This window comes from Panicum virgatum, chromosome 3K (genome assembly GCF_016808335.1).
Source record: "Panicum virgatum strain AP13 chromosome 3K, P.virgatum_v5, whole genome shotgun sequence".
NCBI lineage: Eukaryota > Viridiplantae > Streptophyta > Magnoliopsida > Poales > Poaceae > Panicum > Panicum virgatum.
Window position 1 is genome coordinate 53,828,833 of NC_053138.1, and position 10,886 is coordinate 53,839,718.

At 48.5% G+C, this 10,886-nt stretch overlaps 1 protein-coding gene across 1 annotated transcript; it reads left to right on the forward strand.

The window, feature by feature from the left end:
* Positions 1 to 6,837: 6,837 nt before the first annotated feature.
* On the forward strand, positions 6,838 to 10,278 carry LOC120699625 (dicarboxylate transporter 1, chloroplastic-like). The gene is made up of 3 exons (XM_039983635.1): positions 6,838 to 7,975; positions 8,859 to 9,080; positions 9,758 to 10,278. The coding sequence occupies exons 1-3, from the start codon at positions 6,878 to 6,880 to the stop codon at positions 10,118 to 10,120; spliced, it is 1,683 nt and encodes a 560-aa protein (XP_039839569.1). The 5' UTR covers positions 6,838 to 6,877; the 3' UTR covers positions 10,121 to 10,278.
* The last annotated feature ends 608 nt before the right edge of the window (positions 10,279 to 10,886 follow it).

A 10,886-nucleotide genomic window follows, 5' to 3' on the forward strand; every position in this document is an offset into this window, starting at 1 on the left:
CCGTTTTGCCCATCTCTATGGCTTTTCCTCGCTGTTCATGGTGGTGCCGCCTTGTGTGGTGTAGTGCAACGAGGTTGGATTCAAGGAAGAAGGGGAAGCGGAGTGGAATCGCCGTAGTTGTCGTCGTCATCCCCTTCGCCCTTGTTGTTTGCAAGGGGAACCCTAGGTGAGACATGCCGTACTGTAGAACATGTTTCCCCTGGTTTTAGAAGTTTTTAGCTCTTGGGAGTACCGGTATTAGTCGCCTTTTGGACTAGGGTTAAGGTTTTGCCCTCATCACTATTCTCAGCACGCCATCAATCTGCGCAGTTTCTGTTTGTAGCAGTTTTTCGTTCTCCTAATGATCTCAAAAAAATATCAAACCTTTATATGAGTTGGAGAAGAGTTAGAGATATTTCCATGTCTGCAGAGAACACCTCAATCGGATTTAAGATGAGGGAGAAACTAAGGTTGGAATCTGACTGTTTTTCAGTCTCGTAATTCTGGGCAGAGTCTGTTAACCTGAAGTTTTGGAAAGATTAATGGTGTTTTTGGAATTTCTGGTAGTTAAAAGAGTTGTAGAGAATTTCATAGGCTTTCCATATTGGTAAAGATCATGTTCATCCGAATTTTGGACCTTCAGTTATGACTGTTTTAGTAGGACTGTTATGCAGAATCTGTCAGATTATCAGATTAATGTTCACCTCGAGTTTACCCAATGCTAATAATTTTTGCTATATTTTTGAATAAGTAGAAAGTTGTAGGTTATGAAATTATATTTCTTCTGGAAAAAATCAGAATTTTTGTCTATCAGAATTAAAGACTCCAAAAAAAGAGAAGCAATAGTGATTTTGTTTTCACTTGATTAGCATATCATGACGTGAGGACGTTGGGTTCGGGCGTAGGATCGCTTTACTCAATGTTTTTATTTTGAAGTATGTTTGTTTTTGTGCTGAGCTATGTTTGTGAACAGGTGGTGCACCTTCAGGCCGTGCTTAGCTCACGTTCTTGATCTTTGGTGAAGGAAAGTAAACGTAGCGATGTGGTCTGCTCGCTTTAACTTTGTTATTTGAATTACCTCCATTAAATTTTAGAAGCTCACACTAGCCAGAAAGTGCTGAATTTGTCTTTATTTCTGAATTATATATTTGTTTACTTGTGGCATTGCTCTTAGAGTTCTAAATTTTGGAGGTATATGAAGTTCATGCATTGCATTCATACATTTGCACTCTCATATTGAATATGCATATGAAGAAAATGTAGCCGGATTGGTGCGGTAAGTACCGGTACAGCAACGCACGTTGAGATATAGCAATGTGGTTGCAGCCCTTACTTCCTTTCTTGGGATTTGTGGGTAGAAGTGAAGTCATGCATTGCATTGCACCTATTGCATGTGCATTGAAGCATTGATATGAAGTTTTTCATATATCTTTACCTGAAGCTATGTTGTCTCTTTATGATACTTCTTTTTATGAAATTATTAACCCGATGTTTAACCAAACTGTGATTTGAATGACTTGGTTAAAGCAGTTTGCTTGGTGAGATTTTTCCATAAACCTCATACGTTTTTCTCCCTCCGCATGTTCTTGAGTTGGAGGGTGCAGCATTGGATGGGAGTAGCGGCACGTGTGTACACACTTATCTATATATGTTGAACAAATGTTTTTAATACCTTGTTTGGATGTGGAGACTCTGATGTTATTTTAAACTCTCTGATGAAAGTGTTATTTTAAACTCTCTGATGTGATTCAGTTTGTAAAATGGTTATTTCACTCCAGTGTTGTTTTTTTCTATCTAAACTTTTTTATGTGTTGTTTTCGCTTATTGTTTTCTTATGTGTGTGCTTGTTTTAGCTGTAGTGTTGTGTGGTAACGCTCTAGAATATGCTGCCATTTTAGGGTGTTGCACTAATAGATATTTTTAAATAGTACAAATCATCAAGATGGCAAGAGTGCAGTGAATCGGGCTTAAAAGGAGTACACACTTGCCCAAATCTGTCCAGTGTACTATGTAAGTCTATACACTTAGTGCTAGTGTGTGTTTCATTAGAGGCCAAACGTTGCCACATTTTGCTACAAGTTTCATACTCTCTCCGTCCCAAATAAGAATGCAAACTCTCACCTTCCGAGTAGTCAAACAATTTCAGTTTAACCAAATTTGTACAAAATAATGTTAACATTTAAATAAATTTTAAATTTGAATAAATTTATATAAATTTGAATAAATTTATATAAATTTGTTCAAATTTATATAAATTTGGTTAAATTTAAAATTATTTGACTTCTTGAGAAGTGAGAGTTGCATTCGTTTTGGGTCGAAGTGAGTAGGCAAGTTTGGCCATGTGAGGGCTAGTGTTTGGTCCTTTGCCACACTTCAGTCACGCCAGACTTCATTCTACTCGAGACCCATGTGACATGCACTCATGGAGTTGGGCCATCTATCTTTACTCTTAAGCCATGAACCAAACATGCCCTAAACCTGCCCATGTGCCAATGTTGATTGTGTTAGTACACATAAAATTTTTGCAACATATAGTTACAAACCTAAACACCGAATATTAATTAGAAAATATTGTTGAACTATGTGGAGCATGGTTTGAAAACTAATTTAAACTAAAAACCTATCTATTAGTTATATATTTGATAAAGAATTTCGTTCATTTATAAAACTAAGCATATAAAATTTCAAGTGTGTTTTTGAGTTCATTTGATTTTATTTGGATATTAGAAATGTGGAGTTTAATTTTGAATGGTGAGATTCAAATTATGTTTGAACCAACAAAACGTATAACTAAATAGAGTCCCAACTTGGGCCGTTGCCCAATTCAGGGCCCAGCACTGGGCACTGGCCCGAGCTGGAGGCCCACCAACTAGTTACACTTTGGATTAACATGAACGGTCTTCTCACTCGATCTTCGACTTTTCCTCTGGGTTTTTTTTTTTTGAGACCCAATCGATCTTCATCTTTGCGCTTGCGCCTTACTCGATCATATCCAAATAAATGAAAGCAAGGTTGCTTGTTGTTATGTAACTCTTTTTGCCTGCTTGGTGGAGCTTTACGGATGATAGGTTTACAACGGGGTTTTGTGGCTATATTACAGAGTTACTACTAAGGATTTTATTAGAGCTTAAAACTTCTCCTTCGACGATTTTGTTCTCTGCGTAGCAACACCTTTTAATAGTGCCACGGAGAGCACTTCTCTTCATTCCCTCTGTTCCCGACTATTTTGATTTATTCTCCTTCGTAGAACATTATTGAATCAGCTAAAATCAGCAGAAATCAAACCCGACAAACTTCTTTGCTGGTCCTTATTGAGGTATGAGACAGACTGTTGCTGCATGGGTTAAACTGTTCCTAGCTGGAGTTCTTAGCCTGCACATGGATTCCCTTTAAATGGTACAGTAGAGGGGGAGAGATGGATTCTTCTGAACAACACATATTTTCTACTGAGTGCGTCCATGCAAATTAAAACTTGAGCGTTGCCCTTTGCTATATCACATATTGTTGATTTTGTTTTATTTATATATAACTTTGGATGATGCGGAAATTTTTGAATTTTACTCAGATATGTAGAGAGAGAGAACACGGTGCCGAGGAAGCTGGCTAGTGTATGCTTATGTGAAGAACAACTCTTTTTTCTTTATGGAACGGAGTGAAGAACAACTTCCTCACCTGCATCGGTTTTATTTACCATGACGTTCATCAGACCCTTCGCACCAACCACAGCACGTCAGCACCGAGAGATCGTTTTCTCTTCTCTGAAATAAGGTTGTTCGCATTGGTGTACTATCTGCCTTCCTCTAGTACCTAGATAGAGGAAAAATCCTCTGCAACAGCATTCTCTAAGAGGTTCTCTATCATCCAGGATCATCTCGTTTTCCCTATTCCTAGGGAAGTAGAGGACCTCCTCTACCGGGGGACGTGGCGCTTGAGCCCGGCCGCGTGCGCATCCCGCGGCCTCCGCCCGCCACAGCCGCTGAGCCATGGCTGCCCCGCCGCGGCGAGGATGGAGGAGGGGACGCCGGGGAGGGAGGAGGACCGCGCCAGGCGGTCGGCGCGGGGAGGGAGGAGCTGCGCGCGGCCGTTGTTGCCCCGCGCAGAGGTCGACGGCGAGGGAGTAGGGGAGCCGCGCCGCGCTGCCGCCATGGAGGTCCGCCGAGGATGTCTGGAGGCCGCTGCCGTGGGAAGCTCGCGTGTGGCCCTGCTCGCCCCCAGCTCGCCATGGGCCTCCGCGCGCTCCGCCATGGCCTTCCGCCGCCTGCTCCTCTGTGCTGCCACACCGGCCTGCTCCGCTGCGAGGCCCACCGCCGGGGGCGAGGCCCCTGCTTCGCCGCACCGCGGCCGTGCCGAGGATGGGGGCGGAGGGAGCAGGGGAGCCCGATCCGCTGCCGCCCGTGCCCGATCCGAGCGGATCCGCGCGGGGAAGGTCGGAGGCTGCGACGGCGGCGGCCAGAGGAGGGGTGCGGGGTGAAGGCGCTGGCTGTCGGGCGAGACAAGGGGAGGGAGGTGCCGCGGAGGCCCCCATGGCAGCGCGCGCGAGTGGGGAGGAGGCGGCGGCGAGGAAGGCCGGAGGAGGTGGCGCGAGTAGCGAGGAGGCCGGAGAAGGAGGCGGCGACGGAGGAGAAATTGAGGAGAGAGCAGGGGAGGATTGGAGCTCGAGGGTCGCGCGCCCGCCGCCGGCCGCTCTGCCATGGACGCACGCTGGAGGAGGAGGCACCATGCCGCGCCAGCCACCGCGTCGGCTCCACCCCAGCGCCCTCCGCCCGCCCGCGGATAGACAGCTTCCCTGGAGAGAGAGCGCAAGGCCTGGGCCGCCGTGGCGAGCTGGTCCGCCAGCGTGACGCGCCGCGCACCTCGTGCCGTGCTCTTCAGCGCGCTGCCGGCCGGACGAGAGCTCCGAGAGTCGGCACGGGGTCGCGCGGCGGCCCCGCGAAGCTCCAGCGGGCCATGGCGAGCGACAACGGAGGGAGGAGGTGGGCCATGGCGAGCGGCGGCAGAGGGAGGAGGTGCGCGAGCAGAGAGGAGGAGCCGAGGGGGATCGAGAGAGAATGGCGGCGGAGGAGCCGAGGGGATAGAGAGAGAGCGCGCGTGGGAGGAGGGAGGGGCGTCGGGTAAAGAATAAAAAAACTGACGCATGGGTTCCGTAGCGGGGAGTTGGTATAGAGGAGAGATTTAGAGGATGGATGGGTGTAGAGAAATTAAGTATAGAAATAGAGAATCTGGATGACCAGAACAAAAAACATTCTTTTAGAGAATAAAGTTAGAGGATTATAAGTGTGAACAGCCTAACCTCCCGTGCGACCTGGCACCTGGCTCTTCCAGCACTGAGATCCAGATCCACGCCGTGCCTGCCGCTTGCGCGGTTTTTTCCGTGGCGGCGAGCGGTGGTGGTCAAATCTCCATCAGCTGCAGACGTTTCCTCCGACGGCGACTCACCTGGGCGCCAGTTGAGCGGCGCGGGACCAGGCAAGGAATGGGAGGCCGCCAGGGCGCGGCCAATCCGCTCCCCGCCGGCGAGATCCCGCCGCGACCACAAAAGGGCCGCCGCGGCGTGATCCGGCCATGCCCCACGGTGCCGCGGCGGCTCCTGGCCTCAATGCCGACGCCGTGTGGGGGCGCAGGGCGCTGGTTTCATCCCGTGCTCCCGACTGGACACGGTCCACAGACTGTAGAGTGGCTGGCTGTTTTCTCAGTTCTTGTTTCTTTTTCTTTCTTTTTCTTCTTTTTCTTTGTCTTTGGCTGTCTAAATGGACGCCCCAGGCTTGTGGTTCTCGTTGGCACTCATTGGGCTAGGTTTAGTTGATTCTCTCGTTGAAACTATCTGATGCTCATTGCAAAATGCAACGGGCTACTTTGGTGTTCACCACTGCAAAGCTCTAATAAGTTTCATGAATCCCTAGGTGCTGCAATTTCATTTTTCTTAAAAAAATCATATGTGCTGACTTCATTTCCATCGTAACAATATTTTTCCCTGATATAAGGAAGGCATTTTATATCCAAGTGAGAGAATGACAAATAAATACAAACATGATAGCGATGATTCTACCCAGGACTCGTCCAACATTGTGTAAGTCGGAAAAAACGACAAAATCGTATTGTTCTTTCTATGTGGAGGTAGCGCTAGAAAAAAAAAGGCGGGCCAACATGATGTCCCCTTTCATTTCATGTTATTTTCATGTCTACTTACATGGTAGCATCACACAAAAAAGGTTAAAAAACAAGCAACTTGGGCCTATTCCAAACTTAAAAAAAAAAAGTAAAGTAGAAGCTCAGATCTATTTGGCATAGTTTACTTTAGCTTCAGCTTCATTTATTTCACGCAAATCAAACTACTGTAGCCTTAAACCGTGCTACAAATTAATATTAAAAGATATTGTAGCGTTAAATCATTTTATAAACCAATATTAAAATACATTAGAAGTCAGACGAATTCAATTTTTTTAGCTTGAACTAGAAGCCAGACGAATTCGGGTTTTTTTTTAAGCTTCATCAGCTTTAGCTTCACTATCAAAGTTTTTTGGCATAAGCTATGCTAAACGAAATCCCTGGATTCCTAAACCTTTTGTAGAGTACGTTTCATGTATTGTATGCTGGGTTTGCTTTCTTGTTTGTATTTGACTTTAAATATTAACATCTAATCAAGTGAAACTTTGCTCCTTATTGTAGTACACGGTGTTTAGTGTTTTGCTCCTCTTTGCTCAGTCAGCCATGAGAGGTCCGCTGGCCCACCGTTGAGCGGCGGTGAACCAACGCCGGGTCCACACAGGCCCCTCGGATCCGATACGCCCGATGCTCCGGGCGCGCAACGGCATCCCCGCCGTCCATCCACTTACCCCACCTCTCACCAACCACCTCCACTTCCACCCCCACTCCCCTCGCCGCCGCCGCCGCCGCCGCCATGGCGTCCTCCACCGCGGCCTCGCCGCTCACCTGCCACCACCTCGGCGCCAGCGCCGCCCCCCGCTCCCGCCTCCCCGCCCTCTCCTTCTCCCTCCGCCGCCGCTCCTCCAAGCCCATCTCCCTCTCCCACTCCCACTCCCTCCCCTCCAAGCCCCTCTTCGCCCCACCCCCCGCCGCCGCCGCCTCCCCCTCCCCCTCCCGCGGCGCCCTCCAGCCCGCCTCCGCCTCCGCCGCGGCGGCCCCCGCCCCGCCGCCGAAGCCTGCGCTGCAGGGCGCGGCCATCAAGCCGCTCCTCGCCACCATCGCGACGGGCGTCCTCATCTGGCTCGTCCCGGCCCCCGCCGGCGTGCCCCGCAACGCGTGGCAGCTGCTCGCCATCTTCCTCTCCACCATCGTCGGCATCATCACCCAGCCGCTGCCGCTCGGCGCCGTCGCCCTGCTCGGCCTCGGCGCCGCCGTGCTCACCCGCACGCTCACCTTCGCCGCCGCCTTCTCCGCCTTCGGCGACCCCATCCCCTGGCTCATCGCGCTCGCCTTCTTCTTCGCGCGCGGCTTCATCAAGACCGGCCTCGGCTCCCGCGTCGCCTACGCCTTCGTCGCCCAGTTCGGCTCCTCCTCCCTCGGCCTCGGCTACGCGCTCGTCTTCGCCGAGGCGCTCCTCGCCCCCGCCATCCCCTCCGTCTCCGCCCGCGCCGGCGGCATCTTCCTCCCGCTCGTCAAGTCGCTCTGCGAGGCATGCGGCTCGCGCAGCGGCGACGGCACCGAGCGCCGCCTCGGGGCCTGGCTCATGCTCACCTGCTTCCAGACCTCCGTCGTCTCCTCCGCCATGTTCCTCACCGCCATGGCCGCCAACCCGCTCTCGGCAAACCTCACGGCGGCCACCATCGGGGAGGGGATCGGCTGGACGCTCTGGGCCAAGGCCGCCATTGTGCCCGGGCTGCTCTCGCTCGTGCTCGTGCCGCTCATTCTGTACGTGATCTACCCGCCGGAGGTGAAATCCAGCCCCGATGCGCCACGCCTGGCCAAGGAGCGCCTTGCCAAGATGGGGCCCATGAGCAAGGCGGAGACGATCATGGCTGGCACGCTGCTGCTCACGGTATAATGCAATCTTTGTTGCACCCCCCTTTTCTTTTGTATTTCTACTCAACAGCCTTGTGTTTTAATCATGCACTGAACTTGTCTAGTGCTATTGGTTATCTAATTGTTTAGTTATAAAAGTATGTTCTAGTGTTTATTATGCTTCTGAATCCTGAAAGTTATAAACATCCATTGTCTTCCGTAGTTTCAAATGTTCTTTATTATGAATAGATGCAACACTTGTCTTTTGGTGTGTGTAGAGTGCTAAGTCTCAGATCTAGAGTACAGCTGTTTGGCAGTGGAGCACTCCATGCGTGTTAAGTTTGCTCCCTGCATTCAATTTTCTGTTCAGTGATTGATACTAAGTATGAGTTTCTGAAATTTAGTTCTGACTTATGATTCTCTTGGAGCTTGAAATATTCAGAATTCGCGATAGTCGGTGTCACTAAATACATTTCCAGGCAAGAGGGTTATTTCATGTTATTCCTCTGTGAAGTTTTGTTACATTTCTAGAAAGCACTGTAAGGTGGTATGTCATTCAGTCACAGTACTATCACCGAGATTGAAAACCTCATACCACAAAAACATAGAGTTGAACCTTAGTCAGGGCGTGGCCAAAACATTATTCCGCAAAAACATAAAGTCGATCCTTAGTCAGGGTGTGGCTTTTGCATTTTTTCACTTAATATCATGCTCTGCGTTAGTGCGTTTCTTCACTTAACAATTCTTAGCTGAACCTGATTTTGTTTACTAGCTTATACCAGCTTGCATGTAATTAAAAGGCTTTGTTGTTGCTGCTGAACCTGGTTTTGGATACATTTCTGCTATTGCCATGTCTGCATCTAACTTGAATCTACTAGATTACATTTCTTTACTGAACATCGTGCTCTGCATGCCACCAGGTTGGTCTTTGGATCTTTGGAGGAATGCTGAATGTGGATGCAGTGTCTGCAGCCATTCTTGGCCTATCTGTCCTCCTAATCACAGGGGTTGTCACATGGAAAGAGTGTTTGGCAGAGTCTGTGGCGTGGGATACCCTTACTTGGTTTGCTGCACTAATTGCGATGGCTGGCTATCTCAACAAATATGGGCTGATCTCTTGGTTCAGTGAGACTGTTGTGAAGGTACAATGACTCTTCCTCTCAAAACTTTCTCCTCACATCAAAATTCAGAAGTTCGAATGGCCTACAAATCACTACAGCGCTTACCAACTGTAATAGACATTGAGCATGGTGGATATTCTCCATTGCAATATGGCATGGTTCTGAACTTTGATGCCACCAAACATTGTATTTGCTGGCATTATTTGCCATATTTGTTGGTTCCACCCTGTTGAACATTGTATTCAGTTCTGATACATTATTGCATTAACAATGTGCATAGTTTGACCCTGATCTAGAAACTAGGAGCTAATTGTTGTGCTGTTTATCTGGTACGCTTGAAAAGGAGCACTATTTACAGTGAAGGATAGGCTAGGTAGTTAAGCTATAAAGAACTTCTGTTTGAAAAGGAGTAGATCAGAAGTAGAAATAATTCTCTTGGCTCTTGCTAACTTTGATTTGAGTATTAGTGGCAGGCTCGTATCCATCAGCATGAAAATAATAAAAATAATTGAGGCATGTAACAAAGTGCCCATCCTTTTTGTCGCTGAGAATTTCAATGCCATTTTTGAGCCTGACATTCCCATGAGTTCATTCTTTGGTAAACCCAGATTGATATCAACATTGTCGAATAGAATGTATTTCTTTTCATTTTCTTTCTGATTTGTCCTATACTGACCACAGCTTTGTGTTTCTCACAGTTTGTTGGAGGCCTTGGTTTGTCCTGGCAACTTTCGTTCGGCGTCTTGGTGCTGCTGTACTTCTACTCCCACTATTTCTTCGCCAGTGGCGCTGCACACATCGGAGCAATGTTCGCCGCGTTCCTGTCAGTGGCGAGTGCCCTGGGCACCCCTTCACTCTTTGCCGCCATGGTTCTCTCATTCCTCTCAAACCTTATGGGTGGCCTCACCCACTATGGGATCGGTTCTGCCCCTGTCTTCTATGGCGCTGGGTATGTCCCGTTGGCTCAATGGTGGGGCTATGGGTTCGTTATCTCCGTTGTGAACATCCTCATCTGGCTGGGCGCGGGAGGCTTCTGGTGGAAGATGATCGGGCTGTGGTGAGCAGCGCAGTAAAACTGCGAGCTTCATTTGTTTCCCGTTTGTTTTGGTAGAAGGGGAGAAGGAAAACTATCCCAAATTTGTGGTGGCACAGGCTCCCAATCCACAAGTTTTGTCGTCGACATGATTGCAACCCATTCTTTTAGTTGGTATCGGTGGTACATTTGTTTCGAACCTTCCAAGCGGCTAATTGCGATGCCAGGGTGCAGTTCTACTGGCAAAATTAATTATATGGTGTTATGCATTTATGCTCAATGGATATGGTGTTATGCATTTATGCTCAATGGATCTGGGTGAGATCCCTTGGTGTATGCTCTTTGCTGATGATGTGGTGCTAGTTGACGAGAGTAGGGCAGGGGTTAATAGGAAGTTAGAGCTGTGGAGACGCACGTTAGAGTCGAAAGGGTTCAGACTTAGTAGGACCAAGACCGAGTACATGATGTGCGATTTCAGCGCGACTAGGCATGAGGGGGGAGACGTTAGTCTAGATGGGCAAGTGGTGGCCCAGAAGGATACTTTTCGGTATTTAGGATCGGTGCTACAAAAAGATGGCGACATTGATGAAGATGTTAGGCATAGAATTTCAGCTGGCTGGTTGAAATGGCGGCAAGCTTCTGGCATCCTTTGTGACAAGAGGGTGCCACAAAAGCTAAAAGGCAAATTCTATAGGACAGCAATTCGTCCGGCGATGTTATACGGTGCTGAATGTTGGCCTACAAAAAGGCGACATGTGCAGCAACTGAGTGTAGCAGAGATGCGGATGTTGCAG

Coding starts and splice junctions, on each gene's coding strand:
- LOC120699625 (XM_039983635.1), top strand. CDS start 6,878: ATGGCGTCCTCCACCGCGGCCTCGCCGCTCACCTGCCACCACCTCGGC. Junction 7,976..8,858: donor CTGGCACGCTGCTGCTCACG/GTATAATGCAAT, acceptor GCATGCCACCAG/GTTGGTCTTTGGATCTTTGG. Junction 9,081..9,757: donor TCAGTGAGACTGTTGTGAAG/GTACAATGACTC, acceptor TGTTTCTCACAG/TTTGTTGGAGGCCTTGGTTT.